Source organism: Peromyscus leucopus, chromosome 3, assembly GCF_004664715.2.
Source record: "Peromyscus leucopus breed LL Stock chromosome 3, UCI_PerLeu_2.1, whole genome shotgun sequence".
Lineage (NCBI taxonomy): Eukaryota > Metazoa > Chordata > Mammalia > Rodentia > Cricetidae > Peromyscus > Peromyscus leucopus.
Window position 1 is genome coordinate 49,677,064 of NC_051065.1, and position 24,818 is coordinate 49,701,881.

Sequence of the window (24,818 nt, forward strand, 5' to 3'; positions counted from 1 at the left end):
GACACACACACACACACACACACACACACACACACACACACACACACACACACACACCACACACACACACACACACACACACACACACACACACCACACCACACACACACACACACACACCACACACACCACACCACCACCACACACCACACACACACACACCACCACACACACACCCACACACACACACACCACACACACACCACACACCACACCACACACACACACACCACACACACACACACCACACACACACACACCACACACACACACACACTGTAGTCCACCTCTGTGCTGCTCACACACTGAACCAATCACTGGGATGTCGCCTCAGAATACACATGGAGCCACCCACATTTTGCCAGTATTCTTTCTCAGTTCCTACTGAAATCTCCTTTTCCAGAATTACACTGTTGCATTTTCCTAAACAGCTGTCCACTATATTCCAGGGATCTTCTACCACAGTTAAGGGCCACCCTTAAACAGGCATCCAAGGGAAAGGCTAACACCTTTCAAGATCCAGTCAGTTTTCCAATTCCGGACAACCAATTCTGTATCTCTTTTATAGACCAAAATCATACTTCAATTCATGAAAAAATAAAAATGTATGTATGTATGTATGTACAGAAATGAAGCAAACTCTTAGAAACATGAAACAGTTAGGACCCTAAAATACATGATTACATTTGGAAAAATTACACTGGCATATATGAAAAAAATGGGGTTCAAATTAAGAATGGTTCAAGTTCCCCATTTTTTTAAAATGGGGTAAGTTTTATACATATAAATATGAATTCTACCCAAAATCTATTTTCCCTAACAATTATTTTGGTGGAGGTTGGGGGGGACCAAGGTCTTTCTGTGTATCCCTGGCTGCCCTTGAACTCAGAGATCTTCTGGCCTCTGGCTCCCAAGTGCTGGGACTAAAGGTGTACCCCACACCCAGCTTCCTAACAACATCTTCATCAATATTCGCTTGCCCACTTTCTCTCCATTTCCTTAAATTTCATTCGATGTGTGTTCTGATTATCCTTCACCTTTTCTTCCATGTTTCCCCCTCTCCTCCCCCTTACTTGCGATCTGAATACAAAGGGAAGCCTGCTGGACTCTTAGGTGGGGATCTATAGGCTGACTTCTCTCTCGGGCTCTCATTGTGAGCAATAAACCCCACAGCAGAGCGGCTGGAGCAAGGGCACCTAAACACCACCCTCCCCTGACGTCCACCCGTGGGGCCTTTTAAAGACCCTGTGCCCACTTTCTTCTCTCTCCTTCTGTTTCTTGGCTCTGCCTTCTCGAGTTGGTCGAGGGCACACTAGGGTGAGGATGGGGTAATTAACTCTCTTTAAAGACAGAAGTGATCAAATCTGCCAGGCAGTGGTGCACGCCTTTGATCCCAGCACCTGGAAGACAGAGCCAGGTGGATCTCTGTGAGTTCAAGACCAGCCTGGTCTACAGAGAGAGTTCCATGACAGCCAGGGCTATATAGAGAAATTCTGTCTTGAAAAGAAAGAAAAAAGAAAGAAAGAAGAAGGAAGGGAGAGAGGGAGAGAGAGAGAGAGAGAGAGAGAGAGAGAGAGAGAGAGAGAGAGAGAGAGAGAGAGAGAAAGAAAAGAAAGAAAGAAAGAAAAAGAAAGAATTGATCAAATCCAGTACTTTAGTTGTTCTGAAGAGCAAAGTTCCTTTTTAGCTCTCATGGCTGTTGTTGGGGCTGAGGGTTAGCTCTGTGGTGGAGCACTTGTCCAACAAGCATTGGGCCCTGGACTAAGCCTCCAGCACCCAGGAAAAAAAAAGCAAAACAGAGACTGTCAGCCTGGAATTAAAAATAAAACAAAGCTTCAACTAGAAGTTGAAATATCTATAAGACACGCACTTTGGAAGCAGAGGACAAAAGCAGGTACAAAGCAAACACTGGTTATAAGAAAGAGCAGGATAACCATGGACAGAGACGTTACGCCAAAAATGATCCATAAAACACCCGCTTTACCTTTAAACCCAGCAGTTTCTGCTTGTTTATACATCCCAAGAAAGAAGTAGGTGCAGGCCAAGTTTACCCACACTTCTGGGTTGCAATTTTCCTCCTTCGTGGCATTTTCATATTCCTGAAACAGACAATAATTGAGGGCCTCGCTTGACAGTAAGGCGACTGCCCATTTTCTACAATGGAAGAGGAGTTCTCACTGCCAGAACAGCTTAGCTTACACTTGGAGATTCTATATCTCCTCCACCGTTCCCTGCGGAAGAGGGTAGGCTCACATGGGATTCCACCCAGACAGGGCTCTTGTACACAGAATTACACTTTGTTTCCCCCTCATTTTTAATGTGCCTAGAAACCTTCAGAAATTACAACAACTGAAGTAGTTTTTGCTAACTTAAACAGACATACAGATGGGAATTCTGGAGAGATGGCTAAGAGCACTGGCTGTTCTTGCAGAGGGCCCAGGTTCGATTCCCAGCATCCACATGACAGCTTACAATCATCTATGACTCCAGTTCCAGGAGATCCAATGTTTTCTGGTCTCTGCAGGTTCCAGGCATGCACCTGGTTCACATGCACACATGCAGGTAAACATTTATACCCATAAAATAAACATTCTTAAAGCAATATGAAATGCAGTGGCACAGCTCACTGGCCAAATGCTCACCTGGCATGTGCAAAGTCTCTAGTACACATGGAAAAGTGAAGGGCAAGTAAGACGCAGACTCACAGACCAAATATGGAGAGTCTTTCTCCTGTTTATAAAGCTATTTTTTGGCCGGAGTGGTGGTGCACATGCATTTAATTCCAGCAGTCAAGAGGCAGAGGCAGACGGATCTCTGTGAGTTTGAGGCCAGCCTGGTCTACAGAGCGAGATCTAGGACAGGGACCAAAACTACACAGAGAAACCCTGTCTGGGGGGGGGGCAGTTATTTTTTGGATTTTATTTAAAACAATCATAATAATAACTTCTATTGCTGTAGAATATTATTTTAAGGTGTGTTACTTTTGTTTATATTACATTTGTTTAACTCTGTGAACCTGTGTTACTGTGCCTGTCTAAAACACCTGGTGGTCTAATAAAGAACTCAACGGTCAATAGCAAGGCAGGAGAGAAAGACAGGTGGGGCTGGCAGGCAGAGAGACTATGTAGGAGAAATCTGGGAGGAGGAGGAAAAGGAAGTAGCCAGAGAAGGAGGAGGACATCAGGGGCCAGCCACCCAGCTATCCAGCAAACCATGAATAAGAGTAAGATTTACAGAAGTAAGAGAACGGGAAAAGCCCCGAGGCAAAAAGTAAATGGGAAGATTTAAGTTAAGGAAAGCTGGCAAAAAAATTAACAAAACTAAGGCCAGGCATTCATAATTAAGAATAAGCTTCCATATTTATTTGGAAGCTTATTTGGGAGCTGGGTGGGGGGCCCCCCAAAGAGTAAAAAAAAAAGACAACATTCTATTATACAAAAATAATACTAACACATGTATTAAATACTCAGACATTGGAATGCTACACATGCTCTTGTCTTGTGGGTTTTATTCAAGTATTTTAGTTTATATATTATATAGCAAGGCGGGATGTTGAGCAGAATATTTGTCTCATTATTTTTTTAAACGAACTTACAAACTAGCAAGTTTCCCCAAAGCATTTTCATGGTCTCCTCCACCTCCTTCTCTAGTCTGTCTTCTGACTTACAGACTGCACACCCTCTAAACACTCCCACCCCACACGTATTTCCTCTTCCACTTTCATGTTGAAGTAGAGTAAGGCAGAAAAGACGAGTTCCACTATTTATTTATTTATTTACTCAGTGACTGACTTACAGCGCTGCTCGTCCTGCCCGTCTGCCAAGCTTGACTTCACTTGCCCGGCTGAAATAATGTGCTGTTGCCCTTAACAACCCTCGGACTGCACGGCCCTGCAGTGTCCGTAAAATTTCGCTCGCTTGCCTGCACCCTCGTAGTTTTAGAGTGTAAAATGCGAACACAAACTGGACCTGGGAGGGAAGCCTTTCAGAAGCTTCCTGGCTGCAGTCCGCCAGTGACATCTCCTCTCGCTCGCCCTCGTTGGTGGCAGAGTGCTTATTCCAGAGAGAGTCCCATATCAATATCACATGTGTTCTGTTACCACCCCCACCCCGCTCTGAATCAGTACCTTAAGAAGGGTCAGTGGGGCCTTTATTAAAAGACATAGGATTGGGGAAGGCAGACAGGGCACTTTCTTTCTTTCCATCTGCATTATTTCCTTCTGCTGTTACTATGAGTATGTACCATATAATGTCATTTTTTTTTTCCCACTAACCTCCAAAGCTCTCTTGTAGTCTCCCAGGTGAAAAGCACAGTATCCAATCCACAAATTAGTGTCGTCTTCTTGCTCCCCGACATGACGTTTGAACTTCACATTACAATGTCATGAAAAAAAAAAAGATTTTAATAGTAAATGCTTTGGTTTTTTTTTAAGGTATGCTAGGTGACTGATAAACAATCAAAATGCTAAATAATAGAAGCCGGACACTATGCGGTTCAATGACGCCTCCGCAGACAGGAGTCCTCGCAGTCACAGTTGTCACAGAAGGCTTTTTTTTTTTTTTTTTCAGACATGCTGGACTTGTTTTTCTGTGTTTGCTAGCGCCTTATTCCAGAAAGTATGGGAGTTATCTAATAATTCTGGGTGATGTTCAAGAATTATGTAAAACATTTGAAACCTTTGATCCTAGTGCTCAGGAGGCGGAGGAAGGCAGATCTCTGTGAGTTCAATCACAGCCTGGCTACAGAGGGACCCTGCCTCAAAAAAACAAAAACAACAACAATAACAAAACATTTAAAGCCAAATACCTGCAGGTTAAAGGTCAAGCAATGGTTCTAAGATCCCACAGCCAGTCCCTGTCCCTGTGGAAACGGGGACGTCGATGCATGTCTGCCTCCAAAGCCCAGGTCCCACCACTGACTTTTGCTGCATTCCATATCACACTTCCATCTTCTCCTGTTAGCATACATGTATATGTATCAATACTGAAGGGCTTAAACTCTCCCCCCTTCAAAAAGGAATTTAGGTCCCAGTTCTCTGAGAAGGACAAACGGGTGTCTTTTCCATCAAAGGGCCATTTATCCACAAGGCCCTCACATTCAGGGTGGGAAGAGAACGGACACAGTGGTCTAAGTCAGCCTCACGGTGTCTCCAGGACAAACCCGGCAGCCCTCTGAGTCACGGCCAAGCTTGGGCAGAGATGTCCAAAAACCATAGAACTAAACCTTAGCCAATTAGACATACACTAGCCAATTAGGTAACTGACCCTGAACATCCCCTTACCCGTGCTTCAAGGAGCCTGCACACCCCCTCAGGGTCCTCACCATTCTGTACAGGTGAGCGGCCCCCAATGCATGTGGTATAATAAACACTCTTTGTTCTTGCACACTATTTGAGTCTGGGGTCTTCCGTCAGTGTTTCCTCAGACCCTACACTACTTCATAGCCCTTCCTGGAGACAAGCCATGAAATCATTCTATTACCCCATCAGGCTAACTGACAGACCTGATGAGTTAAAGGTGTACAGACAATAACCTTGTTTGTGTCCACTACAGAAATGTAAGAATTCTTCACCTAACCAAACAGAAGTTTTACTTCGGAGGAAAGGACTGAGAAGGATTCTCAAGTACCATGAGACCTACTTTCATCCCCACTGCTGTGATAAAGACCCTGAGAAAAGAACTCAGGGAGCTGGTCATGGTGGTACATGCTTAGCCGGGTGTGGTGGCACACGTCCCTAATCCCAGCACTTAGGAGGCAGAAGCAGGTGCAACTCTGTGAGCTCAAGACCAGCCTGGTCTATCGTCTAAGGCCAGCCTGGTCCATATAGAGACTGTCCCAAAAAAAAAAAACAACTCAAAACACAGTGCTGCTTTGGTTGTAAAGTGAATTCCGTAGACAGAGGTAATGCTATATAGAACTGCAAGCAGGCCTGTCTTCGAATGTCTGCCCTGACTTCCCTCAGTATTATAAGCCAAAAAAAAAAAAAAATCCCTCCTCCCCTAAGCTTTTTTGTTGTGTATTGTTTTGGTTTTGCTTGGTTTTCATCTTTAATCAGCCCGGTATTTTTATCTTTAATTATGTGTACATATGCATTTGCTGCTCTTCTAGAGGACCTGAGTTCAGTTCCCAGCACCCTCATAAAAGCTTACAACTTTCTGTAACTCTAGCTCCATGGAATCCAGTTCTTCTGGCCTCTGTGGGCACCTGCATTCAGGTGCCCAAACTGACATGCAAAGCCAGGCCATGGTGGCGCACGCCTTTAATCCCAGCACTCGGGAGGCAGAGCCAGGAGGGATCTCTGTGAGTTCAAGGCCAGCCTGGGCTACAGAGCGAGATCCAGGAAAGGAGCAAAGCTACACAGAGAAACCCTGTCTTGGGGGGGGGCAGCAACAACAACAAACCCAACTGACATCCAGACACAAACAACTACACATCATTTTTTAAATTCTTAAAAAAAAAAAAAATAGACACATAGCTGAGTAGGTGTTGCACACCTTTAATTTCACCATTTGGGAGGCTGACGCAGGTGGATCTCTGAGTTTGAGGCCAGCCTGGCCTACAGAGAGAGTGAGTTCCAGGACAGCCAAGGCTGTAACAGACAAACCCTGTCTCGAAAAACAAAAGCAAGCAAACAAACAAACAAAAGGTGAGATCTACAAGCTGGGGCTGGGCTGGGGTGCAGATCTGTGGCAGAATGCTTACTTGAGGCCCTGAGTTTGATCCCCAGCACTGGTTCCAAAAAAAGATGACAATGACATACAGAGTTGAAATGTCCTATGGGTTTACAATATTTTTAAAATAAACGTGGAATAATCAATCTTTTAAGCAAAATATTATAATAGGAAGAAGTTATAAATCACTCAGGAATCATGGTAAACAATATGTGAATTGGCGCTGTATTATGTGTAATGCTGTATTTTTAGGTTAGATTCACCATCTGTGGGACTAGGGAAAAAATTAGTTTTAAGCGTATGAGTGTTTTGTCTTCATCTGTTTCTATGCCCCAAATGTGTTCATGGTGCTGAAGGAGGTCAGAAGGCCTTAGATGCCCTGACGGTGGAGTTACTAAGGGTTGTGAGCAGACATGTGGGGGCTGGGAATCAAGGTCCTCTGGAAAAGCAGCCCCTGGTCTTAACTGTCAAGCCATCTATCTAGTCCAAAATTTTTTATATCTTATCAGGCTTATAGTTAACTTGGAATCTGGAATATGTGTCTGGCTATATTTACTTGGATTCCTCAGAATGTACCCACCTATTCCAATAGCATGGTAACCAGCATTCACCCCGACATTCATCAGACTTGAAAGCAAACCTTCTTTGGACATTACCTCCAATAGGGTGATGGCGCCAGTGAAATCTCTTTGCGAAAGTAGGTCCTCTAGTTTTGGAATCTTCCTCCCTTTCTTCTTTCTTTTGTCAGTGTGTGGTGATTCCCCGCCCACAGCGGGTTTGGCCCTTGAAAGCATCTGAAAAACAAACAGCAAAGACCGCTTAACTCAAAAGTCTTTTGTCGTTGTTGTTGTTGTTGTTGTTTTCAAGACAGGGTTTCTCTGTCAAAAGTCATTTTTAAACTTAGCGTAACAGTTCTGTGATTTACAAGTCAAATCCTTACCAACAAACACTAGTAAGTAGATTCTTTTGTTTGTTTTTTGTTTTATCGAGATAGGGTTTCTCTATATAACAGTTCTACTGTCCTAGAACTTGCTTTGTAGACCAGGCTGGCCTGGAACTCAGATCCACCTGCCTCTGCTTCCCGAGTGCTGGGATTAAAGGCAGTCCCGGCCTATTCAGATTCTTTTTTTAACGCGCATTTTATTGAAAGAGCCATCGCCTTCCCACTGAAGGGGAACCAAACAGCTACTTCCAACTACTTTATCCACCAGAGACGAACAATTCACGCAGCTTCTACCATTTCGGTCTTCCCTGGCTCTTTTTCCAGTCCACGAGCAGATCTGGTGTCGGGAAATGGAGAAGCAGGAGGGAAGACAGCATCAAGGTAATTTTCTTTGCATCCCTCGCTATTCCCGGTGGAAACACTGGAGATCGCCCTCTGGAGACACACCTAGATTCTACCCAATAGTGTGTTGGGAGTTATAAGCCCGGGTAAAAACCTATTTGAAGTGTCCCCTCCCCCCTTATTATTCAGAGCCACTAACCATCTTGGCGTCGGTCTTGTGAGCCCCTGCCGCAGATACTTAAAGCAAAGCCTGGATGCCTCGGCGACTTGCCACATCTACACAGCCAGCTCCGTTTCCACGGCAACGCCGCCAGGAGGCTGGTCCTTCGATGACAAGAGCTCGCCCGAGAATCAGTGCCCGCAGCTTCTTGGTTCCATGTGTTTCCGCGGCTGGAAGGGAAGACGTTCCTATCAAGGGAGCAGATCCTTGTTTGTGCTGAGGACCAAAATGTGCTTGTGTCTCTGCTTAGGAATGTAGTTTAGGAAAAGGCAACTTAGAATTACTATTGCAATTAGGAAGTGTATTTCAGATGCAAGTTTCTTGGGAAGGTAATTTTCAAGGACCACTTCCGTTTGGTCTAGGTTGAATTCCACAGCTGCCCGCTGTCTGGCATGTTGTCTCTGTTTTCCCCTGGTATCCGCTGAACGAAATGATAGTTTGGAGGCAGAAGTGACACCGAAACATTTCCTCAAGACACTGTTAACCCCAAAGATGGGAGGGGAAAGACCACCGGCCCACGTCATGGTCAAATTAATGAAAGCAAGCAATTAATTAAAGCAAGTTTATTCGTGTACACAGGCTACCTCCCCCTAGGGCGAGCTTCGAGAGGTCAGCATTAGATGTGAGGAAATGTTTTTTATACAGCTCAGGAGTAGGGGTTTCCAAATGGGAGATGTGGCGGGCAAAATAGGCAGGCTTACAGGACGCAGAACATAAGCATAAAAAGTAATAACAAATTAGTCTTAACAAACTCCTGAAACAGACCCGGTTGCAAGGTGGGCACAACAACAGGTAGTCATAACAAGATGGTCATATAATCTTTTGAAACAAAGGTAAGGTTGCAAGACAGTTATAAACAACTTTGAAACAAAGACATGATTGCCATTTCGGAAACAGGCAGTGCAGAACCATTTGTAGTTAAGGTTACAAGTGTAGCATAGCCCAATCTTTGAGAAACAGAGGTTTAATGATAAACAGGAACCTAGTTTATCTTTACTATAAAATGACTTTTAAGCCTAAGAAGGAGGCAGGCTGGTCCTTCAACACACACACACAATTAGAAACTGTAAAAATTTGTGTTGACTGGACTTACTCCAGAACACAGTGTTAACATGACTGCAAAAATATTTTTAAATGACAGTCATGGGCTGTTGGAGCCAGAAGGGACCTTAGAGGATATCCAAACTTTCAGAGTGAGCAGATGCACTAAAGACCTAAAATCTTATTAACAACTTGAGTGACATGGCATAATCATTACATAGTTAATTACTTTTCATACCACCCTGAACAGCCCTATAGAGACTCACATATACCATAAATGTGTAGAAGGCTGGTCGGTGTGACTTCTGAGATTCCTTTGCATAGTCATCTGTCTCAGGCCTTACTTTCTCCTCTCACGTCTGCCATCTGTTAGAGAGTGGATGACTTTTTGTCTTTATGTATACATGTCTGTATATACACAAACCAATTGGTCTACAGAGATACATACCAAAAGGCAAATATATACACTTCAAAGATGCACAGCTTTACCAGCGCTCCACTTAAATTCTTTTGTTTCCAAATATTTCAGAAATATTCCTATTTTCAGTAAAAAAAAATCAACAAAAGTATTTATAGCTACTTTCCATGGTGTGATATAGATGACAGACACTTTAGTCAAAATAGTCATATAATTATAAAATCGATCTTTTAAAAGTACAACTCAGAAAAAAAAAAGTACAACTCAGTAGACTTTAGTGTATTCATAATACTGTGTGTCTTTAACAGGAACCTACAATGCAAGACAATCATTCATCATTTTACAATCTCCCTAGTCTCTGTCAAGAACTCATTTATTTTCTTTCCCTGTGGATTTGCCTATTCTGAACATTTAATAGAGATGAAATCATACAAGGAAGAACCATATTCTATATGCCTAAATATTGAAAATTTCAAAACCAACCCAGCAAATTATTAACTAAAATGTTTTAGCATTCTACCTTGATGAAAAATAAAACAACGTGTAGAAGTTTGAACTCTAGTTTAGAATTCTCAGAATTTTTTGAAGGGTATAGCAGTGCACAAAGGCCTAAGCCCAGTTCTCAGCCTTCAACCCCACTCACCCCAGGCTTTAATCTGCATGGAAAGGGCTTTATGCATCACTGTGGAACCTCAGCCTACAAAGTCAAGCTTTAGGGCCCCATTTATCCTAGAATCTGTCAGTCTCACGAACCTAAAGGGAAAACACCCAGAGCAGAGCCCTACTCAAGTGTGCAAACAGACTAGAAGGTGCATGGATACAGACTCGCTATTCTAAGCATCGTGGAATAAAGAAGGGTGTACAAGAACTGAGCAATGCAGATCCTTTCTATCTAGTTTAGCACACAGTCAGTGTAGAACGCAGAGCAGAGGGCTCTCTTACTATGGTCTAAAGTCAGTGTTACTGATAATGCTCTATGCCGCCATGTTGAATTTACTAAATCAGTTGAAATGATCTCTGATTTCTGAAAGTTTGTGGTATTGCTTTACGTCTCTGAATCCTTAGAGGCTGTTTGAGATATGCTGTAGTTACAAGGGACAGACTATGGCCCTGAGTATACTTGAGAAGTTCTTCCCAACAACAGCTGTAAGAATTATAACACCTGGTGTTATAAAACATGTGATAACGTCAGCACAGGAGTGCTGGCTGCAGGCCAAGAGGCAGAGGTAGGACTTGCAGCTTTATTTTTTTTTCAAGACAGGGTTTCTCTGTGTGATGTAGTGGGTAGCCATTCCAGCTTGGATCTGGAAGTTCCAACCCCCACTGAGACTCTGGCAACTGTCATGCCCGTGCTCTCGCGCACTCTCGGGCCCCACGTTGGGTGCCAGATATTGGAGAAATTATTTTGGCCACTCCACGTAGTTAAAAGGATATTTATTTAATGGCGTAACTCACAAATTAAGTGAAAGGTAGGTTGCAGGGTCTGGGGAAGGTGTATCACAGTCCAGCGGTGTTCTCCGGAGCTCTGCACAGTCCACCTTCACCATTCAGCGTCCCTGCACAGAGAGAGCGCACAGAGAGAGTGCGGGCCCATCCAGCTCTCAGGTCTTCAGGCGCCTCCCCTGGTCCCGCCTCGTAGCGTGACAGTTGCCAGAGTCTCAGTGGGGGTTGGAACTTCCAGATCCAAGCTGGAATGGCTTTCTCTTTTACATTGGTTCTGTGTTTCTTATTTAATAAGACAGTTGGTTACATCTACAGTAATTTTATTAGAGTGCTGTTAGTGTTTTTCATTTTTGTTCACTAGATTTATAAATATTCATCAGGAAGAGTGCTTGGGGGCTGGGAAGAAGGCTCGGTTGTTAAAGTCCTTGGCCCACAAGAATGAGGACCTGAGTTTGCATCCCCAGCATCTACATGAAGGACCTGGTGTAGTGGCTCACCTCTGTAACCCAAGTGCCAGGGAGGCGGAGAAAGGCAAATTGCTAATCTCTCTAACCAAATTGGTGAGCTCTGGGTTCAGGAATAGAAGATGTGTATGCTGAGATCAGAAGACAATTTTATGGAGCTGATTCTTTCACCTTTCTGTGAACTTTAGGGACTAGACTCAGGTTGTGAGAGCATTATTCCTTTATTTCTGGATGAATCATAGCCCATCTTGTGAACAGGCACATTTTGCTTAAGTCTTCATATTATTTAAAGCAGGAGATGTCTAGGAAGTTTTCAGAGCTTGGTGTTCCCATTAGCCTCCTCCTTAGTGTCCTGGAGTCTGCAGCCCAGCATCCATCCTGTTCTACCCTGTGTTAGATTCAAAGGAGATGCCAAACCATGAACAGTTCTCAGCCCATGGGTCGCAACCATTGGAAAATACATATTGCTGATGATCTTAGGAACTAAGACACCACTCAGTAGCAAAAATACCATTATGAAGTAGCAATAAAAATAATTTTGTGGTTGGGGGTCACCACAACATGGGAGCTGTATTAAATGGTGGCGCATGAGGAAGGCTGAGAACCAGCGGCCTAGATGTAGTATGCTGCTGGCCCTGTCTTCGCCTGCAAGGCCCATTCCTATTATGACTTTTATATGTTGGTTTTTATTTTCTCTCTGTCTTATCACATGAAATCACTGGTTTTATGAGTAATCAGGAAAACGTGCATTAAATCACAAGGCAACACTGCTAGACACCCCCAAACTAGCTCTGGTCAAGCTGTGAGCCTCGGCTGCTGTCACATGATGTCTTGACTCAGGCTCTGAGTTCCCTTTCTGAGTGGTTCACCCACATACTGGGCAATTTAACACTGGCTGTCAGTGGGAGAGCTTAGTTGCTCCTCACATGGACCCTCCAAAGGATGACTAGAATGTCTACATCGTTTGAGAGTTGGCTTGCCAGAGGTAGAGAGCAAAGAGGAAGCCACAAGGTTTTCACAATCTAATTTAGGAGTCACAGTGTCGTTTCAGATTACTCAGGTCACACAGCCAACCGCAGACAAAACTCCCAGGAGTCAAATGGCTATTTGCTCTAGGCACCAAGTTAATCCTACTCAAGAATGCAAACATGTCCATTTCTTCTGCTTTCAAACTTGATGCCTAGTAAGAAGTGTTACTGAAGTGAGGGTCTGGTAGTTCGAATGTAATCGGCCCCCATAAGCTCATAGGGAGTGGCACTATTAGAAGGTGTGGCTTTGTGGAAGTAGGTGTGGCCTTCTTGGAGGAAGTGTGTCCTGTGGGGTAAGCTTTGAGGTCTCCTATGCTCAAGATACCACCTGCTCTCACAGTTTGCTTCCTGTTGCCTGTGGATCAAAGATGTAGAATCCTCCAGCACCATGTCTGCCTGCACGATGCCATGCTCTCCACCATGGTGATAATGGACTGAACCTCTGACACTGTAAACTGTGACCTGAATTAAATGTTTTCCTTTATAAGAGTTGCTGTGATCATGGCATCTCTTCACAATAGAAATCCTAACTAAGACAGGGCACTCAGCCTGAAGCTCCTCATTTCAACTCCAACAACAAAGTCTAAATACATTCTGAGAGAATGGCTGGCCTTTCTCTTCAGTGTGGTTAGATCTTCCTTCTCTGTTTAACAACGTCATCCTCTCCTACTTCACTTCTTCCCAGGAATCTGGCCCTTGCACAGGTTCAAGCTGGGGGAAATCCCTGGCTGTCTCCTGCTATCTAGTCAGGTGACTAATGCCTCTCTCCACTCGTATCACCTGTTTGTATGGACTTCGGACTTCCATCCGACTCACCTCAGACATATGTGTACTTTTAAGTTCTATGACTTAGCATAACTGACTCATTATATTCTCTCTGTGTGTTGCTTCCTTCTGATTGGTAGTTAACTGATTCCTATTGCTTTCTATACCAGTGTGCCCTTCCAACTTCAGCTTTGAGCTCTCCACGGATTTGTCTTTGAAACTCTCAACTATGCCAAGGTCGTCCAGTAAAACATTAAACAAAGAAGAAAAACAACCAAAAACCCAAGAATAATATAATAGTTATAAGGTTTTTTGTTTTTTTTTTTTTTTGCACCCTGATAGGCCTCTTCACTGACGCAGCAATCCAAATCAGACCAAATCAGACTGAATTAGAAAAAGCCCAGTATAATGGGTAAAGCATTCCCCCCGGGTGATTCTCTGGCCTCCCAGAGAGGAGACAGGACAAGAGACTGGAAAACCACGTGTCTGTTTTCTGGTATGCAGCTTATTTACCCTATGAAAGTGGTCTTGAGCCTCTCTGGGGGAGGAGCTGTGTTTGGTGGGCTTTGAAGGGGCGGGTTTGGGGAAAGAGATGGGGGAGGGGAGTTGAGGTAGATCTTCTACCAGAACATTCCAGACTCTGAGTCTATAGATGCCAGAGTGCCAGGGGTTGAGGTGGAGCTCCCACGTAAACATTCCAGACTCTTTGGGTATAGGGTTACCAGTTCAAGTCTGGCTACTTCCTGTGGGCATAGGATGATGTGGGGAAGGGGGGAGTCAGGAGTTGGTGGGCTCACATTAAGCAGGAGGTATGAGTGGAGGAGCATCCGGTTGTCATCCTAGTGACCTCAGGCATCTTTTTCTTGAGGAAGCAAAGAAGGCAAGTTTCTAGGGAAAAATAGATCATTAACATCTGCCCTAGCTGTACTACAAAGATAAATGCATAAAGCAGAAGAGCAGATAGGCCCTTCATCGGGACATCTGGGAAAACTGGAGAGTGGAGGGTCCCAGCTGCTGGACAGACCATGTTTCCTGAAGAGCTGCCCGCTTGAGCCTGGAGAGATGGTACCAGCATGGATGTCCCAGGAGCTTGGCAGCCGAGGGGGTGGTGAGGATCACAGTATAAGGTCCTGTCTATTGGGGCTCAGGAGACTTAGGAGTTAGCTGTTTGAGGAGTACTCTGTCTCCTGGGGAGAGTGGGCAGGCTCAGGGGCAGTTGGGTCTGTTAGTGTTGGAGCAGGGAAATAGTTGCGGCCCGGAGGCAGGTAAGGGCAATGGGGAGAAGGGAAGGCCATGATAACCTGAGTTCATTGGAGAGCTTGGTGAGCTATTTACCGAGTCCATTGGCCTTCTCAACCTTTCCTGAGGATTGTGGGTGATAGGGAATGTGGAGCTTCCAGATGTTGAGAGCTTCCGATAGGAGCTCTATGAGCCTGCCAATCCTTGCCAGGTTGGTGTCCTGGAAGCTGGTGCAGACGTTGACATATCTGGAGGCCCCCTGTGAATGGACCTGAGAAATACTCAGCAGAGTGTGGGGGCCAAGGCTGAGTGTGGCTGCAAAGCAGCTGAGAACATTGCAACCAAGCAGAGGTGCAGGGTGAGCAGGTATGACCAGAAAAGAGTGTGAGAAGAATCACCCTGCAAGAATGCAGGGAAGTGTCAGAGTCTTAAGTGGGAAGGAAGGGGTCCCCTCCACCCCAGTGACAGAAATTGGCAAGGGAACCGTAGGACCTGAGTGAGATGTCAAAACAAAATAGGTAGCTCCCATGTCCAAAAGAAAGTCAATGGTCTTACCCGCTACCTGCAACGTTACCCTACTAGGCTCCGAGAGGGCAATGGGAGTCACCAAGTCTAGGCCGTGTGAGTCTTCTGTCAGGCTTAGGAGTTCAAAGGCCAGAAGAGTCTCAGTTGGCAATGTTGTTGAGGCTGGACCTCTGTGGCATGACATAGAGGACAACCCTGAACAGGGGCATTCCGATTTCCAGTGCAGGTCTTCCAGGCCGTTGCAGCTGGCTGCATTTCTGGTGGAGTCAACTTGGGCTGAGCTCCGGCAGGATGGAGCCTTGTGCCTGACTTCCCTTTCCCCCCTTGTGGGGATTCTGGTGACCTCAGGGCAGTTGCTAAGGCTTGAGCTTGGAGCATATTCCGTTGCAGCCTTGTCTGTTGGGTTGACTCTGCTGGCGTTGTTGAGCATTAAAAACTTTAAAAGCCATTTTCACTAATTCCTGAAGGTAAGTTTGTGGACTCTCCTCAGCCTTTTAAAATTTCTTTCTAATATTTGATGCTGACTGAGAAATGAAATGGGTGGCCAGGACCGTGGCTACTGCTGGGGAGGCTGGGTCAAGACGAGTATAAGAAGAAACTGGGGAAAATTCGGGGGCATTAGGCCAGTGTGTAGAAGAGGACCTGGATGTCGGTTGAGGCACTGGGGGATCATTGGGGGGTGGGGGGTGGGAATGACACAGGAAGGCAGGTAAGGAGGAGGAATTTATGCTGGAGGGGGAAGGAGGAGGAGGGGTAGAGATAGAGGAGTGTTGGCCACTGAATGGAACATGTGACCCCACAGGAGGGGGTTGGGTAAGTAGAGTCCTGAGGAAGTGGAAGAGAGGCCAGTGTCTCAGGTGCCAAGGTCAGGGCATAATTTTCAGGGTCCCAGTTCCCAGATAGGCGGGAACCTGGAGGCGCCATGACCCTAGCCAACAATACCAGTGCTGTGGGACATTGGCCTCCGTAGGGAGGGCAGGAATGCAGAACCCAAAAACCGTGGGCATAGGGCAGTTCTGTCTAATTATCTCCAAGCCAACAAAAATTTTCAAGATTTCAGGGGATGGAAAATTGTAACGTTTAGCGTACAGTGGCCAGGCCTTAGTGCTCAGAGAAATCAAACGTTCAGGACAGATGGTATCAGATAGACCCAATTTGAATAGATTTTGTAAGAGACCCCACAGGGGCATTTGGGATCTGACTTTGAATGGCAAGTGCCCATTTCTCAAATCTATGCTGAGGACCCAAAGCCTAGTAGCATAATGCATTCACTGTGGTAGGTCTTGTGTCAAAAAATGGGTGTGTGTGGAAATTCCCTTCAACAGAACATCTTCTGGAGAAGGGGTCCTAAGGAACAAAAGCAGCCCTTCGCTCTGAAACATGGGGGTGGGGCTGGCGTGGCTGCGTTTTTGGTTGGACACCCTGAAAATTGAAGAGGCCCTGGGCCTCCTAGGCAATGACTTGGAAAGGACAACTTACCCACTTGAAAGCAGATCTTAGTCTGTTGGAGAGGAGGTGTGGGGTCAGGGGTGTTTCCCCACCATATGGCTGTGAAGGTCTAGACTTGACTTTACAGGCTCCATCTTAGGGAAAGGGCCACCATCTCAGACCACCTGCTGTACTCAGTTCCAGGAAGGACCTCGGGAATGTGCCATGACAACTCAAATGTATACAGAGCGGTATCCTCCTGCAGACATCCTGTCTGCGGTTTATGGCCCTTGAAGATATCTAGAGAATCCTGCTGAGCAGTCCGAATAATCCTGTTCAGCGGGTTGTGGTTCCCCGCCAAAAGTCTAACCCAATGGTTTCAAATGTGGTTTTGCACCCAAAGTCTAGACCAATAGTTTCAAAAAATCACATTGCCCCTTGTACTCAATCCCAAATTGCCAATTCCTGGCTTGTGAGTTTTCCCTGTAAAAACTCTTACACCTGGGCTCATGTCGGCCACATTTTCTTCCATCTGCCATGCTCCTGGGGTTGAACCTGAATAAAAGGGCCCTTATGTGCTTGCATCAGAAACTGGCTCCTCGGTGGTCTCTGGAGGTTTCTCGAAATGGGTACAACAATGGCCCGGGGCTGGTGGGGGAAAAAAATCAACCCCTCTTGGTGGAACCTCTAGATGATAAATTTTTTTGCACCCCAAAAGTGTTTTGTTTTGTTTTGTTTTTGTAGTGCTCTTGCTCCAAAGGAAAAGTCACGACACGACAGAATCCACTAACAAGAGTTTTATCAAGACAAAGAGAAGGGGATAGATGTGATCAGGACTGTGGAAAGACACGTGCGAGAAAGAGACCGGGAACATGGGGCCACCTTATAAAGGCCAGGATGCACCTGCGGACACAGGTCCTTGCAACTATGTGACCGCGTAACCCAGGGGCATGGGTCATGAAGGACGTATGACCCAGAAATGACTAGGCAGAGAGATGACTAAGTGTCCCACCGGGCATGTGCGACCATGCCCGACCGTGGGGGCCTGGTGGGAATTTCTATCAAATAAGCCTCTCCACTGACGCAGCAATCCAAATCAGACTGAATTAGAAAAAGCCCAGTATAATGGGTAAAGCATTTCCAGGTGATTCCCCCCCCCCCCCCAGAGGAGACAGGGACAAGAGACTGGAAAACCACGTGTCTGTTTTCTGGGATGCAGCTTATTTATCCTATGTGAGTGGTCTTTAGCCTCTCTCAGGAAGCTGTGTTTGGCCAGCTTTGAAGGGACAGGTTGGGGAAAGAGATGGGGGAGGGGGGGTGAGGTAGATCTTCTACCAGAACATTCCAGACTCTTTGAGTATATGGATGCCAGAGTGCCAGGGGTTGAGGTGGAGCTCCCACCCAAACAGACAAAACCCAAAACTGAGACATTGTTTCTCTGTGTAGCCCTGGCTGTCCTGGAACTCACTCTGCAGACCAGGCTGGCCTCAAACTCAGAGATCCATCTCCCTGGAATTAACAGCATATGCCACCACTGCCTGGCTCTCTTTCTTTTTTCTTTTCTTTTTTTTTTGGGGGGGGGGGCGTTTAAAAAAACAGAGTTTATTACAGGAATGGAAATATACCAAACAGCATATGGTAACACTAATTAATATGGTTTTAAAGTTTGACCTGGGGCCTAATCAACACAAATACCCTCCCCACGTCAAAACCAGCTCTGACCACAACCACCTTGCCTTTGGCCTCCACCCACTAGTCGGTCTGGAGCGCCAGTAAACAAGGAAGTCATGGGCCGTCTGATGTAATAGGAAGAGCTCTGTGTCTTCCATCTGGATGTAAACAGATAAAACAAACATCCCCACCAGCAGATTCATTCCTGCAGGCCAGTGAAATGGAGGTCCTATCTTCTAAGCAGAGCAGACTACTTCCGTAAAGTCCCTGTGGGGGGTGGAAAGATGGCTCAGTGGTTATTCTGTGTTCTTGTAGAGAACCTGGGGTTTGGCTCCCAGCACCCACATCAGGCAGCTCACACCATCACTTATAACTCCAGCTCCAGGGGAATCTGACATCCCCTGGCCTAGAGTGGTGCCTGAGTTAATGCAGGCACACACACATACACATCAATTTTTTAAAAAAAAATCACTGCCAGCCACCAGCCCCTTCAGAATGGGTACACCCGGTTAGTTTTCTTTAGCAGAAAGTGTTCTGAGATGGTCCTCATCTGCTCAGAAAGTAGAATTCCCAAAGACCTAGAACTCTCTAGAAGCCTGTAAGGGTAGGAACTAGGAAGCCAGAAGACACACTTTCCCAGCTTGGATCCCCAATGGTCTTGAAGAGAAGCAAGCAAGCAGAGGAATCTCCAAGCGTCCTCCTCTGTGCTGTCTGTGAAGGGCTGTTCTCCTGCCTGCACCCCACACTGTTCTGGCCAGATTCCCCTTCCATAGTGTTCTGTTTCCCTGTAGTTCAAATTAACTAACCATATTTTATTTTTTTTAATTTATTTTATTTTATTTTTAATGCTGAATGCTATTTATTGAAGGAGGGAAGAGGTCTTAAATACAGGCTTACTGCACAATGGGAGAACCCTGGAGGGCAGAAGTTCGTGATGTTTTACAGTCTTGCATCTAAGCTGTTAACACCCATTATGCAGGATATACAGACAAGGAACTTCCCTTAAGCATTCAGGAGGGTGGAACCTGGCAGGGAATTAGCACAGGGAGGATATCAAGGTCAAGGTCAGCAAGCAAGGCAACAGTTATCCAAAATGGGGGCCAGGGCCCTACAGGTCCCCCTTTTACTAAAAAATGAGCTTCTGACTTAGGTTGCGTGGGACATCAGCAGGTCACCTTACCAGTCATGGAGACGCCTGCCCAGACCACACAGGCACTCTGTCTTAGGTTGGTGAGGGCCCCCCAGGCATTACCCGTCTCTGAATACTCATTATCATACAGGCTCAATCGTGTGTGAGTTTCGGAGTTAACTGCTGCCAAAGATCTCAAAGTGGCACTGGGCGTGCAATCTGTATGTTTGACACAGAAAAGACCAACAGAGGTCCTATCCCACCCATAGCCAGTAGGTTAAAGGCAACTGGCTCTCTTTTTTGACTACACGTATTTTGATTTGCAGTCTTACCCCTCCAAGAAAACTATGCATCAAGCTGGAATATAATGCTAAATATAGTCATATTTGCTGACCTAAGGACTCATGCTCAGGACACAAGGACTACTGCTATGATAACTCCCAAAGCCCAAGAAAGTGATGACACATAGCGGTATTAAAATTCCTAAGTTGCTATTCAAAGTAAAGAGGAGAGAAACAAAAGGTATCTATGAAATAATTATATATGAAAATAAATAAACCACATTAGCACAGGTTAGCTCTCAGAGAGTTATATCTTACAGTGAGGCTCAGAGGAACCACTTCATCAAGGCCGTTGGGAACACACTTGGGAGAAGTACACCATATTTCCTAAGTTCAGGTTCTGGGTCTGATGACACAAGGTCAGCTATCTGGGAGTCTGGACAAGGAAGGGGTAATTGGGAGTTCGAGGCCAGCTTGGGCAGAAGCTGGAGAACCATAAAAACAAAGCAAAGAGTGGGAGTCAAAAGGACACACTCTGTAAAGAACTTGGAGGCTGTAAACAGAACAGTGAAGGGACTACTACTAATGAGTCATTCCCACCGTTGGGGAGAAACAGAAAGCATTTCCCACGAAGGGATCTTTAATATTGAGTTATTCTCTCTCTGCAGGAAAAAAAAACAAAAAACATTTAAACCAAAGTTAACCAAACAGACAACAAAATTCTAAGCTCTGGGTTTGCTGCTCAGGCTGCAGCAGTGAACCCACCTGTCGATTCTTTGTAACTCAGGTGCCTCTGCTCTGTGTGGGCAAGCAGAAAGAGCTCAGAGTTTCAGCTATCCTCAGTTTTTTATATCAGAAAGATATTTCTGATATAAATATTTCTATTTCTACTGGGAAGAGGCATTTTTCTTTCCTTTATTTTTCTTTTATGAGGCTTTTTAATCTTTAGGCCTAGTTTTAATATTTTTTCCTTTCTTTCTGGAAAATCCTTGTTTCTTGATTAAAAATTTCTCCCTTTTCTAATGAGAAATTTTCTTTTATTCCCTTTCCTTCCCTCTTCTCTATTGGGAAAATTTTCTTTTTTATTTTATTTCCTTCCCTTTTCTCTATTGAGAAAGGTCTTTTTCCTTGATTTATTTCCTGTCTTAAGAGCCATTCTATTTCTCTCTTTAAAAAATTGTGTAGTTACTACTTTTTCTTCTAACAAGCATTTTAGCAACTATACATTTTGTTGCTCCTGAGATGGGGAGTTTAAATTCACCTTGATTCTGCCAATCCTGGAGTCCTCTTACCCTGAGAGTGCTTCCCTCCAGTTCTTAAGATGGCTGGCTCCTTTGTCCTTCTTCAGGCCACGAGTCCCACATTGGGCACCAATTGTCACTGTTGGTCATGGCACGGGTGTGTGGGTTCCCACGGATCCATGGAAAGAAGACTCAGAGGCAGCTTAAGAATTAATCTAGCCTTTCATCACTGCAGGGGGATCCAGCCTCGATGGACTGAAGCACTTTCCCTTCACCCAGGGCATTTTTATTTTCCCTCTATTTACACTTTAGTCAGTTAATTCCATACCTTCAAAGCAACCAGAAAGGAGCTCACAAAGATAAAATGCCAAGTGCAAATTCCTTAATTTCTCAGGTACCCTAATTTTCCAGTTTTCCTGAACCAAGTTTTGCATGGGCCTTTGATCCTTGGGATGCTCTGAGACAAGATTCACATAGGATGATAAGAGAAACAAAAGATATCCATTAAAGAAAGGATGGATTAGGGCTAGGTGCTACTCCCTGGAGCCAGGCCTAGAGTAGCTCAGCAGGAATGTAGCCACAGAACAGTTTCCCAAGGAAGAAAACAGAAGTGTGGTCAACAATGTGCAATTTAGTACATGCCCTCTGTAAAGGAAGGGGATTAAAACCAGGGGCATATGCCTTTAATTCTAGTATTTGGATGTCAAAGGCAGCTGGGTTTCTCTGAGTTTGTGGCTAGCTTGGTCTACATAGAATTCCAGGCCAGCCTGGTCTATATAGAGAGTTCCAGGACAGACAGCAGTGCCTAGTGAGACCCTGTCTGTGGTGATTGATATATTGTGTACCCTAATAAACTTCCTGAAGATCAGAGGACAGATTGGATTAGACATAGAAGTCAGGCAGTGGTGGCACACACCTTTAATCCTATCACTTAAGATCTCATGCCTTTGCTTGGGAAGCACACATGTCTTTAATCCCAGGAAGTAATATGGCAGGGCAGAGAAAGGTATATAAGGCATGAGGAAATAGGAACTCACTCTCTTCAGGCTGAGAATTTGATAGAGGTAAGAACTAGTGACTGGCTGTTCTGCTTCTCTGATCTTTCAGCTTTCACCCTGATATCTGGCTCTGTTTTTTTTTTATTTTTTTTTATATTAAAAGATCATCTCAGTGGAGCAAAGGGAACACTCCTCCACTGTTGGTAGGAATGTAAACTTGTACAACCACTGTGGAAATCAGTATGGCGGTTTCTCAGAAAATTAGGAATTGAACTACCTCAAGACCCAGCCATCCCACTCTTGGGCATATACCCAAGGAATGTTGATTCATACCATAAAGATACATGCTCAGCTATGTTCATAGCAGCACTATTTGTAATAGCCAGAACCTGGAAACAACCTAGATGCCCATCTACAGAAGAATGGATGGAAAAAATGTGGCACATATACACAATGGAGTACTACTCAGCAGAGAAAAACAATGAAAGCATGAAATTTGCAGGCAAATGGATGGAACTAGAAAAAATCATCCTGAGTGAGGTAACCCAAACCCAGAAAGACAGTCATGGTATGTACTCACTCACAAGTGGATTCTAGATATAAAATAAAGAACAATCAGACCACAGCCCATAGAAAAAAAAAAAAAAAGATCATCTAAGATTCTAACAACACCTGTCTAAAAAGGAGGTGGTGAATAAGGAGGGATGTGTTGATGATGCATGTCTACAATCCCAGCTCTCGATATGCATACCCAAGGAAGGGTAAGTCACAGTTCTTTGCCCCCTAAAGCAGCATTCAGTTTCAGAATGAATGGGCTGAAAAGGTGGCCATGTCCTCTGAGGGGAGGCCTTGAACATTAGTCAATAATGTACTGTGATAATTCTGCCAGTTCTTCTCCCAAGTCACTAACAGGGACATAACTCCACATGACACTTGCAGTTCTTTTTAGAGACCTCCAACCAGGTAGAACCAGGCTTCAACAGAGAAATGAATTTCATTTCAAGGTGAGCTAAGCATAAAGCAAAGTTAGATTTATTAAAAGCAGAAAGATGCTTCAAGAGAGAGTAAAACACACCTCATAGGACCAGTGTGGGTTTCTCAAATTTATTTTATTTATTTATTTAAGATTTATTTTTATTTTATGTACACTGGTGTCTCCTTTTCATCTGTGTCTGTGTGAAGGTGTCAGATCTCACAGAACTGGAGTTACAGACAGTTGTGAGCTACCATGTGGGTGCTGGGAATTGAACCTGGGGGTCCTCTGGAAGAGCAGTCTGTGGTGGTATTCTAATTGTACTGAAATGTGATTTTGATTGTATGTTAATAAATAAAGTTGCCTGGGGGTCACAGCTATTAGAGCCATAGCAAGAGTATGGCGGTGGTGGCACACACCTTTAATCCCAGCACTTGGTAGAAGAGCTAGGTAGATCTCTGTGTGTTCAGGGATACAGCCAGCAATGGAGACATATGCCTTTAAGACCTGGGGGGCTGTACATATAGGCAGTGATGAGGCAGTCACGTGTTTGGGTTTACAACCAATGAGAAGGCAGAACAAAAAACTATGAAAAGACATACACACAGGAAGTAGCTCTCTTTCGGGAAGCTAGGAGCACCGCAGGAGGAGGGTAAGATTTTAGCTATGAGCTCTGACCTCTTGGCTTTCTCTTTTACATTGGTTCTGTGTTTCTTATTTAATAAGACAGTTTGTTACATCTACAGCAGTCAGTGTTCTTAACCACTGAGCCATCTCTCCAGTCCAGGAAACCACTTTCTAACATTGTCCAAAGAGTATGATTTGTTTATTTCATTTGCTTTTCTTCTTAGAAAGATTTATTTTATTTTTAATTATGTATATGTGTCTGCGTGTGGGTATGTGTATATGAAGGCAGATGCCCTCGGAGCCCAGAAGAGGGTGACAGATGGCCTGAGCTGGAGTTACAGGAAGTTGTTCAGTTGCCCAGTGTGGGTGCGGGAATAGAACTTTGCTTCTCCACATGAGCAGCAAGGCCTTTTAACCTCTGAGCCATCTCTCCAGTCCCAAAGGTATAATTTGTAAGAAGGTTAGAAGTCAAATAAGTTTTCTCAGGGTTGTGAAGAGAACCTCTGAGGGGCATTTGTTCTGGGAGACAGAAGTAGTGGGAACAGGTTTAGACCACGTCAGCCCCAAGCAAGCAGAGCCCAACTTGTTGTCTTGGCTGGAGCGTCTCTGGGAGTGCATTAGCTGTCCCGAGTGGGCACTATTTGTTTATCATCTCTGACAAGATGCCTTCCGGGAAACATGTATTATATTGGAGGGCCACTCAGTCCCTACTTCAGTGGCATCTGAAGTCTGAGGTCTCCCGCCTCTGTCAGCAGTCAAAGCAAATCAGGCCCCACCAAGAGGAGGAGGAGCCTCCTCCCTCTCCCACCCTGTCCTTATGTCTCGGTAATTCCTTATCTCAGAACAATGCAATGCTGGGGAAAGAGGACTATGTAGATGTTTGGGGGACTGTTAGGGACAGGGTCAGAGCTCATCTGATACCCAGAGATCTGAGGCATCCTCATGGTCCTTATGGAGAGCTGGGTAAAATGCAGTCTTCTCTAAGGTCCAGCTTACAGTGGTTCTTTGGGTTCTGGGAACCACCAGTTGCCCCTTTCCCTAATCCTAATTATCTATTTGAGATTGCCGTACTTGGATGGTACGCTCCTCCTTGCATCCATCTGATCCTGAAGGGGAAGATCTGGTGAGTATGAAGCAAGTTGAAACATCTGAAATAGTGACTCTACCAGAGAGTGGGGGGTATGGAGAGATGGGTGCCCCTCCTAAGTATCTAAGGGATGAAGAACTGTTTAACTATTTCACCTCCCAGTAAGCCTTGCAGCAACTAGGATCTCAGAGAATGACCATAGACTACCACCAGGAAGTAGCAGCCTATGCCCAGGCATGAATCCTAAGGCCATGCTTGGGAGTTGTGGATTAGTGAGTGCATGC

General features: G+C 44.9%; 1 protein-coding gene across 1 annotated transcript in view; it reads right to left on the reverse strand.

Annotated features, from left to right (window-relative positions):
• The window catches only part of Ttc26 (tetratricopeptide repeat domain 26), a 51,757-nt gene extending 43,431 nt beyond the window's left edge, over positions 1 to 8,326 (reverse strand). Inside the window, exons 1-4 of the mRNA XM_028889314.2 lie at positions 8,156 to 8,326; positions 7,328 to 7,465; positions 4,274 to 4,366; positions 1,985 to 2,099 (exon numbers count right to left, since the gene is read on the reverse strand). Of these exons, the coding sequence (XP_028745147.1) occupies positions 1,985 to 2,099; positions 4,274 to 4,366; positions 7,328 to 7,465; positions 8,156 to 8,158 (349 nt within the window). The 5' untranslated portion in view covers positions 8,159 to 8,326. The remainder of the gene's footprint in view (positions 1 to 1,984; positions 2,100 to 4,273; positions 4,367 to 7,327; positions 7,466 to 8,155) is intronic.
• Between the last annotated feature and the right edge of the window lie 16,492 nt (positions 8,327 to 24,818).